Source organism: Salmo salar, chromosome ssa04, assembly GCF_905237065.1.
Source record: "Salmo salar chromosome ssa04, Ssal_v3.1, whole genome shotgun sequence".
NCBI lineage: Eukaryota > Metazoa > Chordata > Actinopteri > Salmoniformes > Salmonidae > Salmo > Salmo salar.
Genome location: NC_059445.1, coordinates 56,225,429 through 56,249,085, shown reverse-complemented (window position 1 = coordinate 56,249,085; position 23,657 = coordinate 56,225,429). Strand labels below are relative to the sequence as shown.

The window sequence follows — 23,657 nt, the reverse complement described above, 5'->3', positions numbered from 1 at the left end:
CAATAGTAATGAATGTGTCGGGAGTAAAAAGGTAAAAACGAAACGAAGTGCAGCTAGTTTGCAGTCTTTCCAGCTTCAGTTTAAAATGATTGTGTTAGCTGTGTTGTTTACTAGCTCCTCTGAACAAAAGTGTCCTGACGAGTGAGCACATGTTCTATGCCAGCTGAAATCGGGCCTCATTAGCTCATTGTTATGGATGTATCCAAATAAATATCACTAGATAACAGCTTAAACCTGTGGCTCAGTTGGTAGAGCATGGTGTTTGCAACGCCAGGGTTGTGGGTTCGATTCCCACGGGGGGCCAGTACAAAAAAATAATAAAATGAAAATAAAAAAATGCATGAAATGAAATGTATGCATTCACTACTGTAAGTCGCTCTGGATAAGCGCGTCTGCTAAATGACTAAAATGTAAACAAATGCAGCTACTTTGCTGTTATTCTGGATGCACTTTTTGACATGACTGTAAATTAGCCGTAGTTGGCTAGCTAGCAAGCAAGGGATGGAACATTCAGAACGAATGACTGGGTCACGTCCATATATACAAAACAAAAAGACTGAACAACTGGGTCACATCTCTGGCAACTGAACTGATAGAAAGAACGACCAGCCGGATTGGGTAGCAACCCTAGATTTGTGTCAGGACTATACCTTGTGGAAGGAAATAGTAGTGTAACGACCCTGGGTTTATAAGCGTGGATATCGACTCTGCCGCTGGAGCATGCTTTTGCGGCACAGTTGATAGCGCGCTGGACTTCGGGCTAGAAGGTCGAGGGATCGAGGCCTGTTCCCTTCATTACATTGGTGTCAGAAGTGATTGGACCTTGTTTCCACGCATTACATTGGTGTCAGAAGTGATCGGACCTTGCAGCCACGACAGTGCGTGTGCTTGGCCGGTGAGCGCGTTCCCATAAGACTTTGAGTCGCAAGCTAGCGAGGACGCGCTCTTTGAAAGGAGGGAGTAGTGCAGTGTTGCCAACTCCTCAGTAAGGAAAGTAGCTATTGGCTGTCCTAAATGTCGCTAAATGACGTCATCGCCTAATTTGCATAATTGGCCATGTGCATGTAATTGTGATAGATGCTGTAGGTGAGAGAAAAAGTGAGTAAAACACACCCTAAATATGTTTACAACTACAAATGAACTTTCTTCTGTCGATTCTTGTTTTTTTTTATGTCACAATTCCAACACTCCTCCTCTATCAAAGAGACACTTAGTTACTTAGTTTTTTTATTTTATATTTTATTTATTATTTTTTAATTTGTTTTATTTTTTACATTTACATCCCGCCCTGAATGTAAGCCAGGGCGGGATCAGCCAGCGGCGGCTTCCCGCATGCACGATTCATTTGCAGTCTGGACGCGGAGTGTTGAACATCTCCTGCTCTGACTGCAGCTGGGAGGGACTGCTGTGCAAGGACTGGGCCGCCTGTGAGTGCTTTGGAACTGGGGTGGGCCCACGGCAGCATCCGCTGCTCGTTGAGAAGAGTAAGAACAATACGTGCTTTCACGTCAGAGTCTCCAAAAGTCTCCAATAACACCAGAAAAGGTCACTAGATTTGTCGCTAGTCGCTTTTTTGAAAATGTGTCGCTAGAGGGGTCTGAATACTCGCTAAATATAGCGACAAAATCGCTAAGTTGGCAACACTGGAGTAGTGTAATGACCCTGGGTTTATAAGCGTGGATATCGACTCTGCCGCTGGAGCATGCTTTTGCGGCACAGTCAATAGTACGCTGGACTTCGGGCTAGAAGGTTGAGGGTTCGAGGCCTGCTCCCTGCCTGTTTCATTACAGTAGCATAAATTCATCAAAATAACGTTTTTAATCAGCATATGTCAATCATTATTTGAATATGTTTGTAACCTGTTGTATAAAAGTGATAATGCCACTCGAAGCTGGTGTATGGATGATATATTGGCACAGTTTGCCGGCCCTTCACTTCTTCTCGGGCCTAACAAAACAGTCTTTCCAGCATTATCACTTAATTACCGTTAAGGACCGCCTTCTCTGTGAAGTGCAGGTGTGCAATAACTAAATTCGCACTTGTAAACAACGCAATTTTTAGAACTTTGGTCAAGTCTACAAAACTTAGTGCACTCTGTTCATTACAGATTTTTAGTTTTGGGAACAGGAAACATTATTGAGATCGGGCTTTTCTTAGATTTGAAAATCAGCTGAATTTCGGCCCAGTTCGATCTCGCTCCATACTCTCCCGCTTCCGGCCACTGGTCATCCTCTCCTCACCATATTTGGTGGGGAGTGGAAATTGCTTCGTATTTATACATCTGGTGAAATATCTTACTCCTTGTTCTATCTGTGATAATACCAAATATTTTTTATAAATAAACAAAGACAGACCACAGCCTGTCGTTTCCAATGGGGAACACATTAGCCATAGTCGGCAGAAGAAGCCGGAGGGGGGCCAGGCAGAGCCAAGCACGAGCTAGCGATATCCTATTGGCGCGTTCTAGCATCGTCTGCATATTTCCGTAAGGGAACGCTACCCTGTGAAATACGCGTGTACAATAACTCAATTCACCTTTGCGCTCCTTCTAAACTCCGGTTTAAAAAAAAATGTTTAGAACAGTAGTCCACTCTGTTGGAACAGAGAACTGTATTCAGATCAAATGTTTAATCGAATGTCGGCCAAAATCCATCTCGTTCCAAACTTCTCCCACTGTTTGCCAGTGGCCTTTCCCGTGGAAACGCCAAGGGATGCTTCACATTTAAACATCCAGTGAAATATCTGTCTCATTGTTCTGTGATAATACTGTGTCATTTCAGCAGTGCGCATGCTCGCCCACTGTAGTAGGGCACATTACTGCACCAGTAGGGAGGGAAAAGTTCCCGACCAGACGAACGAAAGATGCGGAAGCGGATGAAGAAGTGGAATCTGAAAACAATGGCGGTAGAATCAAGGACAATTTGAGAATTGTCAAAAAGAATGGAAACCAGAGTAAAGTAGTGTACAGGGATGAGAATGACCATTCGTATCTAGGAGGAGTACGGTTTGTTAAATGAGGAGCAGTTGAGCATAGTACCAATCTTGAAGAAACCATTTGAGTTATCCAAACTGTTGGAGAGAGTGCTGGGTAAAGTGAGGAGGCAGTCTTGTTTCGATTTGTTTGTGCTTCTTCGGATCAGAAGGGACGTGCGTTGTCTTAACCGATTTGATAAGTTTTAAGTCTCGTGTGTGTCTCTTCGGAACAGGGCATCCCTCAAGGGGGTTATGTCTGGTGGGAAGTCGATTTTGAGGAGATATTTCTGGCTTGATAGAAACACGTCGGATGACTCGTGTGGTGAATGGTGAAAAAGTGAAGTCTAACCGTTCTGTTCTTATCTTTTATTATATGGAGTCTCTCCCTACTCAAGTGCAGTTAGGGTATATCAACTATAGAGTCAGAGCATTTATACCAAGACCAATACAGTGTGATCATTGTGTAAAGCTTTTGGTCATGTAGCAAGTGTTTGCAGAAGGGAGAAGCCGAGATGTCCAAGTTGTGGAAAGAATAATATTATGTGTTATAAAAGTGATGAATGTGACATGTTGCAATTTCGGAGGGAACCATGAAGCCACGTCTTCCTAATGCCCCACGAGGGTGAAAGAGAATGAGGTGGCCAAAGTCAGGGTTGTACAGAGCATTTCATATGTAGCAACTGTGAACATGTTTTGAATGGTAGTGGATAAGTCCTACACTGCAGGCTGCAGGGGTCGCCTTTCATCAGCAGGATCCTGACATGTTGAAGGTTAAGAAGGTGGACTGAAAGATTTATCAGCGAAGGAGTTATATCGAATATTGGCACAAGCCCTTACCACCCTCTCAGGGAGAAACTTCTTTCAGTTATCCCTGTTTGTTTTGGCAATGTAGAATTGTATTCGGGTGGATTAAGTTAGTTTCACTATTACGTATGGATTCATTTATTTGATTTGGTTTCAAACCGTCCAGTTGGTGGCGGCAATACACCTTTTGGGGTGTAGTTCGCCATAAAGCCCACAGAAGTGCGCATGCTCAACACTTGGCTTGGGTTTGTTTTTGGTCGGCAGCATGGTTTCTACTGTAGCCGGTATGGCAGCGATGTATGTTGCTCCATGAGGCAGTGAAGGAGAGCCTTTCATTCGCACTGAGTGAGAGGGAACAAGCAAAGGCCATGGCGGGGGTATTCGACATTGATTTGGATCAGCAGGACGAAAATGTGTCTGAGGACGAACTCGAGGATGGAGTGAGTTACCAAGCAAAACATAAGCTAGCTAGGTTCTATCGTTATGGTAGTTAGAGCTAGCTGCTAGTGAAGTAGGGAGGTGAAAACTAACTCGCGCTGGCTAGCCATTAGCTAGCGGAACCCAAGGCGGTCTTGACGTTGGTGGCTAGCTGGTTAGTTAACCAACTAAAACATAGTAGGTCTATCTGTCTTTTCGAGAAACTATCCATGCTTAGTTAGATTGTCATGACAGTTGTGGCTGCTTCGCCTGATGTATTGTCTCTACCTTCTTGCCCTTTGTGCTGTTGTCTTTGCCCAATGTTTGTACCATGTTGTGTTGCTAATATGCTGTGTTGTCATGTTGCTGCTATGTTATTGTCACATGTCTGTTAATGTACTGTTATTTGTTTTGTCCTATATTTTTTTATTCCAGCCCCCGTCCCCGCGGGAGGCCTTTTGGTAGGCGGTCATTGTAAATAAGAATGTTCTTAACTGACTTGCCTAGTAAAATAAAAATAAAGGAGGCACGCATTGATGGATTCGTTTAACAAGCAGAATATTTTTGAAGTACGTTAGCTAATAATTGTCTAGATAAACGCACACAAAAAACCCCAAATGAAACCACCTGACCTCTGTCATGCGCATAATAATCAGATTTCTGCATCATTGGATGTGGACAAGTGAAACAAGTGGTTGTACTCTTTCATACATAAATTATTTTAGCGTCATTAGCTTGTTTTTCTTCAGCAGTCTGCCACTAGACTGATATGCAATCAGTCCCTTATACACAGTAGCAAATAGCTGTTTTATTTCTGAGATACAAAAAAGTATGTTATTTGTCTACATTAACCTGGTAATTGATTGTGATGTGATTCAGAGAAAGAAAAAAAATCTGTGTTAGGGTGTGGTGCCTTAGCGGAACGCCTCACCAATATCCAATGGTATAGCGTGGCGCGAATTACAAATACCTCAAAAATGCAAAAACTTCAATTTTTCAAACATATGACTATTTTACACCATTTTAAAGACAAGACTCTCCTTTATCTAACCACATTGTCCGATTTCAAAAAGGCTTTACAACGAAAGCAAAACATTAGATTATGTCAGGAGAGTACCCAGCCAGAAATAATCACACACCCATTTTTCAAGCTAGCATATAATGTCACAAAAACGAAAACCACAGCTAAATGCAGCACTAACCTTTGATCTTCATCAGATGACACTCCTAGGACATTGTTATACAATACATGCATGTTTTGTTCAATCAAGTTCATATTGCTACTGTGTATAAGGGACTGATTGCAAGTTATAGCATTTCGAGGGGTATTTGAATATCGCGCCACTCGATTCCACTGGCTGTTGACTAGGTGGGACGATTTTGTCCCACATACCCGAGTGAGGTTAACAGGACTGATCTTTCTCCATTGCTAAGCAACTTCAATAATACACCTGTTCCAGTTACATTTTACAGCACCTTATGGTACTGTATTTTCTTTATCATATCACTATCAACTGAATACCAGTTGACTAGATCCAAATAAAATGTTTTTGTATAAAATTGATTGCGTCATTTGCATATTTCAATAAAATATTTCAATCTTATTAAATATGAACATATTTGCATAAAATGCACCAAAAAAATCTGATGTCAGCTTAAATCCTGCCTGGACTTGTCCAGAGCAGTGTGTATAAATACTTCTTTCATCTTTCTATCTAGAAAATACTAAAGATGTACGTAAAATGCATTTATGGAGAATATAATTTTTTTTAATGAAAATGTTATCTAGAATAAAAAGCATTGTCAACAATTCCCTCTAGGCAAGTTGGGAGAATATATCTTAAGAATAACCACACAACATTTGGTGAATGCAGATGCTTCTGAAGCTGAGATTTCCTTTTTTGGCGTGTGAGAAGTCTGACTTTCGGGAAGTTAAAGACAAGTACACTGAGTTAACTTCCAAAAGCCTATTTATTTAGACCCAATCACCATCTCTTCAAAGTAAGTTACGTAGAGTGTTTGTAAATTTAGTCAGCCAGGCTATCTACTCGTGAGTGTGCCAGAACGCAGAATAACTAGGAATTTACAAACGCTCAACACCTGTTGAATATGGCTGGAGTCAGTAAATGTCAGCAAAAAAGCGTAATTAAATTAATGCCAGCCACGGAGTTAGTCACCAATGCTCTGGATAACATGAAAGCAGCCTAACCAGCTGTGCTCAGGTGAGTAAAATGGTCAGTAAGGTGTTCTCTCATTTGTGTCTGGAAGTAGCTAGCTAGCCAACGTTAGCCAGTTAACTTGGGTGCTTGACTGCTGTTGTGTGGTCAGAATGCTCAGATCAACCCTACTTCTCAGCCAGAGTGTCCACGAAATGATCTGAGTTTACCAACGGACAATCTGACAATGCTCTGAACTTACAAACCGTGCACTGTGGCACACCAGATTGAATTTACGAACACACCCTAAATGTCATCAGTTTGTAACATTCTCTATGAAATTGGCCCTGGAAATTGTGTAATTCTATGTAGTGAGCTTTAAAATTATTGACGTATGTCCATTTTAAGTGGCTGAAATTCATACAAATGTTGACGATAGTATGATAAACTAAAGAAAATGTACATTAAATTGTAAAAAATAATATATATTTTCCTCAATCTACACACAATACCCCATAATGACAAAGTAAAACAGGTTTCTAAAATGTTCAGAGACTTGTCCCAAATCCACCCCTGCATTGTCTTGTTGGAAAGTGCACCCTTTCCCCAGTCTGAGAACCTGCTCCAGAGCGCTCAGGAATTCATCAAGGATCTCTCTGTACTTTGCTCCGTTCATCTTTCCCACGATCCTGACTAGTCTCCCAGTCCCTGCCGCTGAAAAACATCCCCACAGCATGATGCTGCCACCACCATGCTTCACCATCGGGATGGTGCCAGGTTTCCTCCAGACATCATGCTAGACATTCAGGCCAAAGAGTTCAATCGTGGTTTCATCAGACCAGAGAATCTTGTTCTCGTGGTCAGAGTCCATTAGGTGCCTTTTGGCAAACTCCAAGTGAGCTCTCATGTGCCTTTTACTGAGGAGTGGCTTCCGTCTGGCCACTCTACCATAAAGGCCTGTTTGGTGGAGTGCTGCAGAGATTGTCCTTCTGGAAGGTTCTCCCATCTCCACAGAGTAACTCTGGACCCCTGTCAGAGTAACCATCGGTTTCTTGGTCACCTCCCTGACCAAGGCCCTTCTCCAATGATTGCTCAGTTTGGCTGGGTGGCCAGCTTTAATCAAAATGGAATTCTATTTGTCACCGCCGAATACAGTGGGTGTAAACCTTAACAGTGAAATGCTTACTTACAAGCCCCTAACCAACAACGCAGTTAAGAAAATTCCTAAATTAAAGGAGATAAGAATAACGTAGTTAAAGAGCAGCAGTAAACCACAATAGCTATATATACTGCAGGAAGAGTCTTGATGATTCCAAACTTCTTCCATTTAAGAATGATGGGGACCACTGTGTTCTTGGGGACCTTCCATGCTGCAGAAACTTTTTGTTATCATTCCCCAGATCTGTACCTTGACACAATCCTGTCTCGGAGCTCTATGGACAATTCCTTTTACCTCATGGCGTGGTTTTTGCTCTGACATGCACTGTCAGCTGTGGGACCTTTTATAGACAGGTGTGTTCCTTTCCAAATCATGTCTAGTCAATTGAATTTACCACAGGTGGACTCCAATCATGTTGTAGAAACATCTCAAGGATGATCAATGGAAACAGGATGCACCTGAGCTCAATTTTGAGTCTCATAGCAAAGGGTCTGAATACTTATGCAAATAATACATTTGACCTTTTTTTAAATTTTTATATACATTTGCAAACGTTTCTAAAAACCTGTTTTTGCTTTGTCGTAATGGGGTATTGTGTGTAGATTGAGGACGTTTTATATATATATATATTTGAGTAAGGCTGTAACGTAACATTGTGGAAAAAGGGAAGGGGGTCTGAATACTTTCCGAATGCACTGTAGATGCAAAAGAAATCATTTCAGCCTTTGGGACCTGGCCTTCTTTTTTTGTCTTTTTTTTTTGCTAGATCCAAATGAGCGAGTATGGGCGGCAATGCAGCGGGTTTGAATTGTGAGTATTTACAACAGGTTCAGCCTGTATTTTGGCATTCAAGCTTATGTGGCACACTTACCACAACATGTTTGACAACACGATTCTTCTTTGTCATGTTATCCTGTGTTTGTTTTGTCTTAGGTGTCAATATATTTGCCCTACAGGGATCTGTGTAATCTGATCTTTGTCAATTACAGGAACACCTTTGATCACTTTTATGCTCTATGCTTTGATGAACAGATACAGGACAATTGTGATGTTAGTCCAGAGATGATAGAACTCCTCAGATAAAGTTGGTTGTGCAGGACTTGTCATTGAGGTCGATTCAACATTGACTCACTGCAATGATGTGTATTTGACATGTATGATTTATGTTTCAACGGTTGTCTTTTTTATTATTTTTCAAGTAACATGGATGACTGTGAAAAGTTTGAAATCTCTGAAGACAGCGTCAACAAAGGAATGGAGCAGATTCGTCCGGAATGCTTTGAGTTGCTCCGAGTTTTAGGAAAAGGAGGCTATGGAAAAGTGAGCTATCCCTAATCGCCCTATGCCTTGATCAAGTATTCTCATGTCTTCCCCTTAGATGGCATCAATTCAGTGAAATTCATGTTTTTTGTTTTTTTCCCCCAATCACATTCAGGTTTTTCAAGTTCGTAAGATGTCGGGTGCCACTTCGGGAAAGATCTTCGCTATGAAGGTCTTGAAGAAGGTGGGCTGTTTGGGTTATCAGGCTGAGATACTTATCTCTTGTCTCGTCAGCCCCTAAGGATCTGCACACTTAACTTCTGTGATATTTATTCTAGAGTTATTCTCTAAGTATTCCCATTGACATGACAATGAGCACAGATTGAACACTGACCCTCTTGTTACAGTAGTATACAGAACGCACCGGTGCAGTCATTCAGGCACACAGTCAGAAGTGAAGCTGCCGAACACATAACTTAAAAAAATAGACTGAACGACTTACCATGAAACCTCAGGGCTGTTCGTTCTCCCCATTTTCTTTCCATTGGCTTTGCCTCCTTTCTGTAATTGACGAACGCCCGTCTGGTTTGTATCTTGGCCTCAGAACCCACCTCTGTTTCCCAGAAGCCTTACAGGTTTTGGTAATAGGGGGTCTGTTTATAGTTTGTATGTGTGTGTATTTACTGTTACTACCATGCAGGAGCTAAGAGCTCAGATTCCTAGTCTACCTCTGTTACTGAGGATGAAGGTGTTTAACCAGGCAGCCAGCAGCCATCATCACTACCAAATGAAACCCAAGGGTCCCACCTCTTTCCCTCACGTCTTGGAAACCCTCTCTCTAATTGGCTGATCTTTGTCCATCACCATCTAGCATAACCTTCAGAACCACCCCTTTGGATTTCATAGTGCAAGCAGCACAAGTGATTTAGGCTAAACAAGGAAGCGAGTTCGAGAAATCGTGAAGTATGCGTCTTAGAAATAGTATTTACTAACTTTATATGTGCTAACTCCGAATCAATTGGGTTTTTTAAAAATGATATGGTCGCTGTGATGGAACATTTATTTTGATTGGCGATTTAATTTTTTTTCTTCATTTATAAAAACAAATATATATATATATATATAATCATTTTCTTATTACATTTTTATATATAAAAAAATTATCTGAATTTTTCAAAGTCCCATCTAATAGGCCTACAGCTGTAGCAGGCTCTCTCTCCTGCTTTGATTTCAAACAACGCCCCCTTCAAGTCCTACTTTGTTGCAGTGTTTCCAGGTTCTTTACGCGGTAGCAATTGAGCCTGGGACGAGGTTATGGAAACTCTTGTGTGCAGCAGACATTTCCCAGCATTGGTGTTTAGCGTGGTTGACTTAATCTGCCGTGTCAGAACCCAGCATTGTGCATGTAAGTGGCTATGTAGCACGGTACGTACAGAGCCTCACGCAAATGACTGACCATGCTCTGCTCTCATGCTCTGACTTCTAGTTCTGCCACAGGGCTCCGGCTTGGGTCCAATAGTAGATCTGTTTCAGTTGGATTGACGGCTGAAATATAGTATACTGATATAAATGCAACATGCAGCAATTTCAAAGATTTGACTGAGTTACAGTTCATATAAGGAAATCAGTCAATTGAAATAAATTCATTAGGCCCTAATCTATGGGTTTAATAGGACTGGGCAGGGGTGCAGCCATGGTTGGGCCTGGGAGGGTGTAGGCCCACCCACTTGGGAGGCAGGCCCAGCCAATCAGAAAGGGCTTTATTACAGACAAATACTCCTCAGCACCCCCCCCCCCCCCCACACCACCTCAGACTATCCTGCCAGATGTTGAGGTCCAGGGATGGCGTGGTTACATGTGGTCTGCGGTTGTGAAGCCGGTTGGATGTACTGCCAAATTCTCTAAAATGACATTGGAGGCAGCTTATGGTAGAGAAATGAACATTCAATTCTCTGGCAACCACTTTGGTGGACATGCCTGCAGTCATCATGCCAATTGCACGCTGCATCAACTTGAGACATCTGTGGCATTGTGTTGTGTGACAGACCTGCACCTTTTAGAGTGGCCTTTTATTGTCCCCAGTACAAGGTGCACCTGTGTAATGATCATGCTGTTTAGTCAGCTTCTTGATATGCCACACCTGTCAGGTGGATGGATTATCTTGGTAAAGGAGAAATGCTCACTAACAGATGTAAACAAATTTGTGCCCAAAATTTGAGCCAAAGGTTTTTGTGCATATGGAACATTTCTGGGATTTTTTATTTCAGCTCATGAAACATGGGACCAACACTTCTTATGTAGCGTTTATATTTTTGCCCAGAGTGGTTTGAATGTTTTGGATTCCTTTGAGCCAACAAGATTTGCACGTGATCTGGACCTGAGGGCGAAGATAACTGCATTAATGACATGGCTCAGAGCAGAGAAGTTCTCTCCCTTTACTAATGCTGGGCCGGGGGAAAAGGGAGAGCAGAGAAATAATCATCTAAACCAGATACCAAATGAGAATTTCCTTCACGCTGTTATGTCTTCAGATCGTGTGGATCCGGTAGTCAGTTACCTACCATGGTGTCCTTATTTTCAAATGCATATCATACCTCAGTTTCTATCTGTAAGAAATGTTTTTCATTTGGGCTGACTAACTTGATACCACACTCACCAGGTTATTACCACTTTGTTCTCTGCTGTGAATGTGAAGTGCTACCATTGTTATAATACTGACAGTGCTTGCCAATCCAAGCCTTATTTGATCCCTCCAGGCCATGATAGTGCGTAACGCTAAGGACACAGCTCACACCAAGGCAGAGAGGAACATCCTGGAGGAGGTGAAGCACCCGTTCATAGTGGACCTCATCTATGCCTTCCAGACAGGGGGCAAGCTGTACCTCATCCTGGAGTACCTTTCTGGTGAGTGGCTGAGGCATGGTTTGTGCGCATACACACAAACCACACAACACAGCATAGCGTACACCTACACGCATCATTCGCGCACACAATGGCAAATAATTAAATGCTGTATTTGTTATTTGTAGGCGGGGAGCTGTTTATGCAATTGGAAAGAGAGGGGATCTTTATGGAGGACACAGCGTGGTAAGCGATCAGTCATGCTGGAGATGTGTATCTGTAGTGTGTAGATAGATATGAGTTTCTGGACCCTGCAGTCTTAACTCCCATGTGTCAACAGATGGGAGGTGAAGATAGTGATTACATAGCATAAGGTTGAACTATTTTTAGAAGCAGACAAATGTAATGATGTTGAAGCCACAACACATGTTTAGAATGTAGCGAGGGCAGCTAAAGGCAAATCTGAAATGTATTAAAAAAGGTCTGAAAATATCTATTGCTGCTTGATGGAAGGGTTTATCGTCATACTTCCTGTAACTATATACAGTGCCTTCAGAAAGTATTCATACCCCTTGACTTATTTAGCCAGTTCACCCGCGATACATGCCAGTATTCGACGTCCACCCATGTCTGGAGATGACGTGGGAAACTACCTCTAGGGGCAACAGTGGGCGCTTTTACCTTCAAGTAGGTTTTGGTTTTTCTAGGGTCGTTGTGGATGGGCGTAAGCATCTGCCTCTGGTGCTAAAAGTTGCATGTTCGAATCCAGCGATAGAAAGTTGTTTTTGAGATTTTTGTTTTAAGCCTATCCCAATCCTTAACTCTTACCTTTTAAGGTTAATTTCAGGCATTAACTACAAATTTTAAACACTTTGAAATTTGACGTTTGGAACAACTTTGAAATTGTATGTTTGAGAAACATGGATGAATGTCTAATCCTGACTTGAGACTGAGAGCTTGTTGGACTTATTCCACATTTTGTTGTTTCAGCCTGAATTCAAAATTGATTAAATGTATATATTTTCTCACTCATCTACACGCAATACCACGTAATGACAAAGTGAAATTAACAAATGTATTAAATGCATAGATATCTAATTTACATAGGTATTCACACCCCTGGGTGATTACAGATGTGAATCACCCATACATGTTGGACACCTGTATTGTCCAACATTTGCCTATTGTTTATTTTTTTTTTTCAAGTAGATTTAGTCAACTATAACTTGGCCACTCAGGAATATTCACTGTCTTCTTAGTATGCGGCGCCAGTGTAGATTTGGCCTTGTGTTTTAGGTTATTGTCCTGCTGAAAGGTGAATTAATCTCCCAGTGTCTGGTGGAAAACAGACTGAACCAAGTTTTCCTCTAGGAATTTTGCCTGTGCTTAGCTCCATTCTGTTTCTATTTTATCTTTAAACTCCCCAGTCCTTAACAATACCCATAATATGATGCAACCACTACTCTGCTTGAAAATATGGAGAGTGTTATTCAGTAATGTATTGGATTTGCCCCAAACATAATACTTTGTATTCAGGACAAAACATTCATTGCTTTGCCACATTTGTTGAGGTATTTAGTGCCTTGTTGCAAACAGGATGCATGTTTTGGAATAGTTTTATTATGTGCAGGCTTCCTTCATTTCACTCTGTCAATTAGGTTAGTATTGTGGAGTAACTCCAATTTTGTTGATCCATCCTCAGTTTTCTCCTATCACAGCCATTACTACTCTGTAACTGTTTTAAATTCACCATTGGCCTTATGGTGAAATCCCTGCTGGTTTCCTCCCTCTCCAGCAACTGAGTTAGGAAGGACACCTGTATTTTTGTAGTGACTGGGTGTATTGATGCACCATCCAAAGTGTAATTAAGAACTTCACCAAGCTCAAAGGGATTTTCAATGTCTTTTTTTTTTAAACATTTTTTGTAAAAAAAATTTAGGCTAGCCATAACAAAGTGATTGAACACTTATTGACTCGACATTTCAGCTTTTACATTATTTAATTTGTCAAATGTCAAACACAATTCCACTTTGACATTATGGGGTATTATGTGTAGGCCAGTGACAAAACAATCTAAATGTAATCCATTTTAAATTCAGGCTGTAACACAACAAAATGTGGAAAAAGTCAAGTGGTGTGAATACTTTCTGAACGCACTGTAGATGCCATATTTGCTGAGGCACACTGAATGTACAGTTGAAGTCAAGTTTACATACACTTAGGTTGGAGTCATTAACTCGTTTTTTCAACCACTCCACACATTTCTTGTTAAACTATAGTTTTGGCAATTCGGTTAGGACATCTACTTTGTGCATGACAGAAGTCATTTTTCCAACAATTGTTTACAGATTATTTCAATTATAACTCACTGTATCACAATTCCGTGGGTCAGAAGTTTACATACACTAAGTTGACTGTGCCTTTAACTCCTTATGGGCAGGTGGGACGGTAGCGTCCCACCTGGCCAACATCCGGTGAAATTGCAGAGCGCGAAATTCAAACCACAGTATTATAAATATTTAACTTTCATAAAATCACAAGTGTAATACATCAAAATAATTCTTAACTTCTTGTTAATCCGGCCGATGTGTCAGATTTCAAAAATACTTTACGGCGAAAGCAAACCATACGATTATCTGAGGACAGCGCCCCGCATATGAAAAACATATTTCAACCAGGCAGGTGCGACACGAAAGTCAGAAATAGCGATATAAAAAATGCCTTACCTTTTGATCTTCTTTTGTTGGCACTTCAAAAGGTCCCAGTTACATCACAAATGGTCCTTTTGTTCGATAATGTCCTTCTTTATATCCATCATAACTCAGTTTAGCTAGCGCGCTTCAGTCAATAATCCACCCAGTTTCCCTCCATCAAAATGCATACAAAATGAATCCCAAACGTTACTAATAAACTTTCCAAACAAGTCAAACATTTATAATTAAACCCTAGGTACCCTAATATGTAAATAAACTATAAAATTTAAGACGGAGAATCGTTATTGTCTTTACCGGAGAAGAATATCAAAGAACGCGCTCTCTTCCACACGCTTGGAAACACTACAGCCAAAATGGGAGCCACCTACAAAACTACAATTTCTGGCAAATTTTTCCAAAAACCAGCCTGAAGCGCTTTCTAAAGACTGTTGACATCTAGTGGAAGCCTTAGGAACTGCAATCTGAGAGGGCTTGATAGCCATTAAAAATAGTGGTAGGCTGAATATTTTTTTTTAGGGGGGGGTGGTTTGTCCTCGGGGTTTCGCCTGACATATCAGTTCTGTTATACTCACAGACATAATTTTAACAGTTTTAGAAACTTGAGTTTTCTATCTAAATCTACCAATTATATGCATATCCTAGCTTCTGGGCCTGAGTAACAGGCAGCTTACTTTGGGCACGCTTTTCATCCGGACGTCAAAATACCCAAGAGAGGTTAAACAGCTTGGAAAATTCCAGAAAATGATGTCATGGCTTTAGAAGCTTCTCATAGTCTAATTGACATAATTTGAGTCAATTGGAGGTGTACCTGTGGATGTATTTCAAGGCCTACCTTCAAACTCAGTGTCTCTTTGCTTGACATCATGGGAAAATCTAAAGAAATCAGCCAAAACTTCAGTTTTTTTTTTTTTTTTGTAGAACTCCACAAGTCTGGTTCATCCTTGGGAGCAATTTCCAAACGCCTGAAGGTACCACGTTCATCTGTACAAACAATAGTACGCAAGTATAAACACCATGGGACCACACAGCTGTCATACCGCTCAGGAAGGAGACGCGCGTTCTGTCTCCTAGAGATGAACGTACTTTGATGCGAAAAGTGCAAATTAATCCCAGAACAACAGCAAAGGACCTTGTGAAGATGCTGGAGGAAATGGCTACGAAAGTATCTACAGTAAAACGAGTCCTATACCAACATAACCTGACAAGCCGCTCAGCAAGGAAGAAGCCACTGCTCCAAAACTGCCATTAAAAAAAGCCTGACTACGGTTTGCAACTGCACATGGGGACAAAGATTATACTTTTTGGAGAAATGTCCTCTGGTCTGATGAAACAAAAATATAACTGTTTGGCCATAATGACCATCGTTATGTTTGGAGGAAAAAGGGGGAGGCTTGCAAGCCGACGAACACCATCCCAACCGTGAAGCACGGGGGTGGCAACATGTTGTGGGGGTGCTTTGCTGCAGGAGGGGCTGGTGCACTTCACAAAATAGATGGCATCATGAGGAAGAAAATGATGTGGATATATTGAAGCAACATCTCAAGACATCAGTCAGGAAGTTAAAGCTTGGTCGCAAATGGGTCTTCCAAATGGACAATGACCCCAAGCATACTTCCAAAGTTGTGGCAAAATGGCTTAAGGACAACAAAGTCAAGGTATTGGAGTGGCCATCACAATGCCCTGACCTCAATCCTATAGAAAATTTGTGGGCAGAACTGAAAAAGCGTGTGCGAGCAAGGAGGCCTACAGACCTGACTCAGTTACACCAGCTCTGTCAGGAGGAATGGGCCAAAATTCACCCAACTTATTGTGGGAAGCTTGTGGAAGGATACTCAAAACGTTTGACCCAAGAAACAATTTAAAGGCAATGCTACAAAATTCTAATTGACTGTATGTAAACTTCTGACCCACTTGGAATGTGAAATGAATAAAAGCTGAAATAAATCATTCTCTCTTATTCTGACATTTCACATTCTTAAAATAAAGTGGTGATCCTAACTGACCTAAGACAGGGAATTTTTACTTGGATTAAATGTCAGGAATTGTGAAACTGAGTTTAAATGTATTTGGCTAAGGTGTATGTAAACATCCGACTTCAACTGTACTTGATGTAAAAGCTCTGTTTACTGTTCTGCAGCTTCTATCTGGCAGAGATTTCCATGGCTTTGGGACACCTGCATCTGAAAGGCATCATCTACAGAGACCTGAAGCCAGAGAACATCATGCTCAGCAACAACGGTCACGTCAAGCTCACAGACTTTGGCCTGTGTAAAGAATCAATCCATGACGGCACTGTTACTCACACCTTCTGTGGCACCATAGAATACATGCAAGTTATGGTCCTAATCATTAAAATAATGAAAAGTTAATGTAAGCCTCCTAGTCTGTTGTAAACGTCCCATCCCCTCAGAGCAATACTTTGCGTACTCTTTTGTTTGAGGAAATTTGTGTTTGGTTGCACATTGTATAGGCTTATCTGACTGTCCTCCTCACGCACTCCCCTCCCATCTCACTCCAGGGCCCCAGAGATCCTGATGAGGAGTGGACACAACCGGGCTGTAGACTGGTGGAGCCTGGGAGCTCTCATGTATGACATGCTGACAGGAGCAGTGAGTACAACTCTTTTTTTCAAGAGAAACATTGATTTTCTTCAAAACGTATGTACTCTGTACAAGACAACATCAACATTTAATTGGATCAATATTTTTGTTTAACCTCAGTGGGACACAATGTCAGTATTGTAGTTGGATATACCTTTTTATGTTATTCCACAGCCACCATTCACTGGGGAAAACAGGAAGAAGACCATTGACAAAATCTTAAAGTGCAAACTGAACCTGCCACCTTACCTCACACAAGAAGCTAGGGATCTTCTGAAAAAGGTAAGGGTGTTAGATGTTCAACTGCCCCAGTTCTAATAATAGTGTTTTGATGGCATTTCAGGTAGGCTCTGCCTTCTGATTGTCTAATGCTGGGCTCTCCAACCCTGTTCCTGAAGAGCTACCGTCCTGTAGTGCTGAGCGATTTGTTTGAGGTCGGTTCGATTATTCAAAAATAATCTGTTTCGATCATTTTAAAACATTAAATGTATTATAATCTTAAAACATTTCATGTATTATGTGGGTTGAATGCTTTAACACAGAATAAAACAATTAAAGTCCCATGATGGTAGTGACTGTCCATTACTGCTCATCACTTATTAACCATAATTTATTGACATTAACTTACTTTAATAAAATATTTCTGTTTTATTTGATAGCTTTATTATTTCATTCCAAGTCATCTCATCTCTATAGAACTTCTGTCTGACAAAATCACTATTTTGTAGTTCTTCAACGTAAATAAGGCAACCTTTTTATGAAGGTCTCTTTCGTAGCAGGCATAAAAGAAACGCAGACAGGACAAGTAGATGCTCAATGGATTATGGTCATTGTAGTTAATTACCACATTTTGTGCACTACACTACGTAGAATATTGGCCTGTTGGAAACTACAACTCCCTACTACATAGCACAGTTCAGGCTGGATCTGATTTATCTCAAGAGAAACTGTTTAATGTGTGCATTGAGCTCACAGAAGGGGGGGAATAATGAAATGGAATTCAAATAATTGAACCTACTATAATTGATAGTTTTTGCTCCAACCCTAATCTACCACACCTGATTCTAGTAATTAGCTGGTTGATACGCTAAATCAGGTTAGTTACAACTGGGTTTGGAGTGCACCTACAGGAGGGTAGCTATCCAGGAACAGTGTTGGAGAACCCTGGTCTAATGTAACACAAGTCAGATCAAATAAAAACTGAGGAGCTGACTTGCATTACCCGTCACTCCCTCTGTTCCAGCTGCTGAAACGCAATGCCTCGTTACGGCTGGGGGCAGGCCCAGGAGACTCCTCAGAAATCCAGGTAATACAGTTTAAACAGACCTGTTGTAGGATTATTAGAACGTTGTTGAAGGTGGTAAAAAAGAGCAACCTTTGTGTTGTGGCTTTCTCTCTGGGAAAAGTAAAGTTATTCTGTCTGCTTCTCCAGAGCCACCTGTTCTTCAGGCATATTAATTGGGATGATCTTCTCGCTCGCAAAGTGGAGCCTCCATTCAAGCCTTTTCTGGTGAGCCGTCATTCCTTATTCATAGCATTTCCATTGTGAAGAGCACCTGTGCTTACCAAGTCCTCCTTGACCCACAGAGACTAGAGGTTAACCGGTTTCCTTCTTTCCTTCCGTTGCAGCAATCAGCTGATGATGTGAGCCAGTTTGACTCCAAGTTCACTAGCCAGACTCCCGTGGACAGCCCTGATGACTCCACGCTCAGCGAAAGTGCCAATCAAGTCTTCCTGGTAGGCTGCCTGCTGCTTACTCTGCACATTCCATTTGGTCTCGTGTTTGTGCGCGTGTGTTTTACTGTGTGCACGGCTGCACGTAAACGGGTAGGCAGAAGCTACACTTAGTTTTTTCTCTTTTTGAGACCAACAAAAATAGTTGGTTAATGCATTGCATCTGTTATTTATTTTTTACTGGAAACCGATTTGGTTTAATGAGTGTTTCATTGCACATCTCTCCTCTGGCCTATGTTGTTTTGGTTGTGATTGACCATGAGGACAATGGCTGTAATCTTCCCTGTGACAACCTCCCCACAGGGTTTTACGTATGTAGCCCCCTCCGTCCTCGAAAACATCAAGGAGAAATTCCCCTTTGAGCCAAAAGTCAGCTCACCAAGGTTTCTGGGAAACCCAAGAACACCAGTGAGGTAAGTGTTTTTTTTTTCTTCTGTCTAATTTTCCTCTAGGTTTGTGTAGAAATTGAATTTTCCCATGAAGTTGTTCTGCCAACCAGGGGTTGAGTCCAGTGTGATTCTGGTACTCGGTTCTACTGGGATTTATCCTCACTGTTAAAATGTCACCTTTCTGTCTGCCCTCCCCCAGTCAGTAATATAGCGCACTATTCTAACCTTGCCCTGTATCCTCTTCTCTTGGCCCCCCAGCCCAGTGAAGTTTGCTGTGGGGGACTGCTGGCCCCGGGCCCTCACCCAGGCTGGAACCTCGTCCCTTGGGGGTTTTGGGTCTGGAGACCAGCCCATGGAGGTTGGTGTGGAGCAGAGGGCCATTTCCTCCAACGAGGTGTCTGCCCCCCTGCCTATCAGAAAGCCCTCTGGCAACACCACCACAGGCGGCCCCTTCAAGAAGCAGGCCTACCCCTACCCCATCTCCAAACGGCCCAAGCACCTCCAGATGAATCTATGACACTGCTCCATCTAGAACTTCTCTTTCCTAAATCCTCCATTCACTTATTTTTTTCTTTTAAGAGACTTATAGAAATTAAATAAATGACTGACGAACCGTCGGCACCATTCACCAGCTCCTTCAGATGCACCTTCCATCCCTGCCTCCTTCCTTTCCTTCCATCCCTGCCTCCCTCCTTTCCTTCCATCCCTGCTTGCCCCTCTCTCCCTGGTTGGGCAGCTTGGCAGCCACACAGGGCTTTCCACCCTAGCAGATATGACAAACTATAGGAGCCTCCTGTTAGGGAGAGGAGGAACTAGGGAGAGAACTCCCTCCCACCAATTAGAGCTTTAGTCAGACAGCAAGAGGTCTTGACTACTTCCTTCAGCCCTGTAGAGTATATCTGGAGGAAGAGATGAGAGCAGTGCTGCTAGATGCTGCTGTCAGATTCCGGTGTGCTCCACTGGGCTGGCTTCTCATGACACGCTGGTGCTTTGTACTTTAGGTGAGTGGGGACAGTGTTACTCCTGATGCAGCAGTGCTTTCCCTCACCAGGAGTGAGACGTTATTGATCAATGAAACTGGGTAATAGACTTTTAAAGCCTGAGGGTGGAGATGATTCCCCCTTAAATGCCTCTACTTCATTTTTAGAACTTGCTGACGAGGGGTTACAGGATCCATTGTAGCTGAATACAGTAGATGGAGTCAATCACAGTGACACAATGTACACAGAACACAATATTCACTGTAGACTTAGTTATCCTGCTATAGTGTATTACATTGTTCAATTTATATAAAATATGGAATCAACAATGCCTTTGTCTGCTTTGTCACTTGAACATCCCATCAGGATAAATCTTGTAGAATATGTCTGGGCCGTGTTCTGTATGTAGAAAACGTATTGACACTGAGTGAAACAGGAAGGTACAACCTGAACTCGTCCAATGAGAACATCAATTTCCCTGATCCCTACTTAACATAACCCTGAGCCACGTTCAGTTGCCAAACGTTGTTGTATGTTGCCGATAGAAATGGCATGAATAAAGCTGACATGATTCCTTGTTCTGCATATCACATTTATACCTGAACGTTGTGTTCTGCTGAACACGCCCCACGTGTGGTGTCATTGATGGAGGGGCAGCTAAAAACACAGAAAAACACGATGTGTACTATTTCAGCTGAATGCATCACCTCCTGCCCCACTTATCCTACAATACCAAATGCTGACACTGCTTTACCAGTCTGACTGGATCTCTAGGTAGATGGAAAACCTTTATGTATGTAGTATGTTTTTGCGTTGAATGTAAACTGACTCGATGCCTTTTCGAGTGTCACTTACTCAGATGACCCACAAGTTGTCCACGATTATGATGCATGCAGGTTTATTATAATATTATGGACCTATTTTTTTTTTGCGTGCGTCTGCCAATTTGTGATGGTCAGAGACCAACCGAGAGCTTGTCTTTTTTTATTTTTATTGAAAGAAGCAAAGCATTGAGGCCAAATTCTCATCACCACTGCCTTTTAGTGTTTAGCTAATCGCCAGGTTGCATTTTTCTAATAATGTACCTGGCTAGGTGCTTCATAGATGCCTCCCTCAGTCTTTATGCAGTCTTGGTGATATCAGTAGGGCTAGTACCTCTGATTCCATTTTAACTAGGGATTGTTAGAAATATGGTGTGACTTGAAGCTTATGTATGCATGTATGTGGTCTTTAACTGTCTTAGCCTCTGGAGAAAAGCCATTTGATCCTCCTCTTCCCCAAACAGGAACATTTGTCACATTAATAATCATCCAATCATAAGGTTCTGTCTAGATGAAGGCAGCATGCTTCCTGAGACCTTAACGTGAAGTTATTCCTTTCTGTCTGGAGATGTAACAATATTTGCTCCAGTGAGTTTAGGTACTGTAGTTTCCCCCCACCATGGAGCTATCAGATTCACATGACCAAGATAACTATCATGTTTAAGTGTGTGATTTGATAAACTTGAAAATATGCCTCATTCAATAAGCAAACAATTGTACTATTCTGTATATTTTTGAACCAGGCAGTATTATTTGGGTCGTTCTGTGGAATCTGTTAGGCTTACATTATGACTGATCGGTGTGTGTCCCTCTACAAACCTAAGTCCTGTTCAATTCAATTTAATGTGTATCCTGACAAAGGATTTCCTATTCCAAGAATGAGGTTTATTAAAATATACATTTTCACCCCCCTGTCTGCTTGTCAGTGAAGGAATGGACAAATTGCTTTGGCTTCAGGTTCCATTGGAGAGGATGTTTGGTGTGCTTCAGAGCAAATTTCACCCCCACAGTGACCATGGCTTACCTTTTTCAATATATTTATAATCCAACTTCTGTTTTATTATTTATAAGTGCCATTATATATTTTTTTCCACTGCATCAGTCACACTATGCAAACAATGTATTTATTGTATATTCAGTTTTAAGGTCAGGCACACATGGATCTTTTGTAAATTGCTGCATTATGTTTCAAAAATGTCTTTAAGTATATGTTTTTTCCAATGAATCTCTTTTGAGAAACCTCAAAATGCAGCAGTTTGTTCTTTAGTTTGGAATAAAGAATGTCTTAATATGTAAGGTGCAAAATACAATCCTATTGTACAAGGGACAAGTTTAGAAAGTAACTTTTTGATCATCTTGTACCGGCTTCTTTAATTCTGAAAACTTGATATTTAATATGATGCCTGTTGAAACAGGGGCAGTTTAGGTGTGTATGATGAAAAATAGTCACTGATGCAAAAACTAATGGGGGGTTGGGGATGTGCCTTTCTTGAAGAAATTGCATGTATTTTCAGATGTGTATGGAATGTTAAAGAGGAAGATGATTGGACCATATGTTTCTATCTCTAGTGGTATAGGGTCTTTGAATGATGAAGTGGTTTTCTGTGCTGCTCTAACCTGTTGATACTGAAATTATCTGAACGATACTGATGTGAGTGATTTCTCTCAAGTGGTTTTGGAGTTTGAGGACCTTTTTATAGTTGTGTTCAACGGAAACAAAATGAGTGAGCCTTTGGGAACATGAATATGATTGATCTACTCATTAGAAGACTGCTGCAAACAGTTTATCAGAATCAATAATTTACCCCTATATTTATTCCTAGACATTTCAGGGGGGTTGGATGTTGTGTAACATGTAAGTGGATGGATGTGAACAAAATAAAAAGCATTACCGAGTTGAAGACTGAAAGTGATTATAGTGCAACCTGCATGGATTATGCAACCCCAAAGTTACTGCTCAACTCATAACAGCAGCTGCACAGGAATTGCCAAAACGAACACTGACTTAAGGTAAGTGTGATTGTGGCCATCCAGTTGTGCTAAATATCCAGCTGTGTCTTCTGACATTTTTCTTAAGTGAAAGTTGTAATTGTCATGGGAAATCTTGAATAAATAGCCTGAAATTCTTCATTTACATTGCACTGCAGATGTCAGCTGAATCGGAAATTACCTTTACATGTCAACCATGCTACAACATGGATCTTCTGCGGTACAGATTGAAACCTGGCCCTAGGTTGCCTTGACCCAAGCCTAGTAATTGGCTGCAGTGCCTCAAAGAGCTAAGCACAGGAAACATGGTTGTTTAAGAACATCCAAACTAAAATGACTGTCACTACCTAAATAGATGTGAACTCACCCAACTGTTGAATAAATGCAACAATATCAACAATTTTACTAAATTACTGTTCATATAAGGAAATCAGTCAATTGAAATAAATAAATTAGGCCCTAATCTATGGGTTTATCATGATTGGGCAGGGGCGCAGCCATGTGTGAGCCTGGGAGGGCATAGAACCAGCCAATCAGAAAGGACTTTATTACAGACAGAAATACTCATCAGCTGTCCGAGTGGCTGGTCTCAGATGAAACCGGATGTGGAGGTCCTGGGCTGGCATGGTTACACGTGATCTGTGGTTGTGAGGCCGGTTGGATGTACTTCCAAATTCTCTAAAACGACGTTGGAGGCCGTTTATGGTAGAAATGAACACTAAATTCTCTGGCAACAGCTTTGGTGGATAATCCTGCAGTCAGCATGCCCTCAAAACTTGAGACATCTGTGGCATTGTGTTGTGTGACAAAACAGCACATT

The 23,657-nt window shown here is 41.5% G+C and overlaps 1 protein-coding gene across 4 annotated transcripts; it reads left to right on the top strand.

Annotated features, from left to right (window-relative positions):
• The first annotated feature begins 1,358 nt into the window (after positions 1-1,358).
• Positions 1,359-22,749, top strand: LOC106603521 (ribosomal protein S6 kinase beta-1). Of its 4 annotated transcripts, none has more exons than XM_014197325.2 (14): positions 1,359-1,484; positions 8,276-8,319; positions 8,709-8,829; positions 8,945-9,013; positions 11,526-11,673; positions 11,799-11,856; positions 16,462-16,653; positions 16,843-16,933; positions 17,099-17,206; positions 18,168-18,230; positions 18,357-18,434; positions 18,554-18,661; positions 18,962-19,071; positions 19,306-22,749. In XM_014197325.2, the coding sequence occupies exons 2-14, from the start codon at positions 8,282-8,284 to the stop codon at positions 19,562-19,564; spliced, it is 1,443 nt and encodes a 480-aa protein (XP_014052800.1). In that variant the 5' UTR covers positions 1,359-1,484; positions 8,276-8,281; the 3' UTR covers positions 19,565-22,749. The 4 variants fall into 4 exon arrangements, with proteins under 4 accessions (XP_014052800.1, XP_014052799.1, XP_014052801.1 ...); XM_014197324.2 differs by lacking the exon at positions 1,359-1,484 and adding an exon at positions 2,817-4,217; XM_014197326.2 differs by lacking the exon at positions 1,359-1,484 and adding an exon at positions 4,168-4,392.
• The last annotated feature ends 908 nt before the right edge of the window (positions 22,750-23,657 follow it).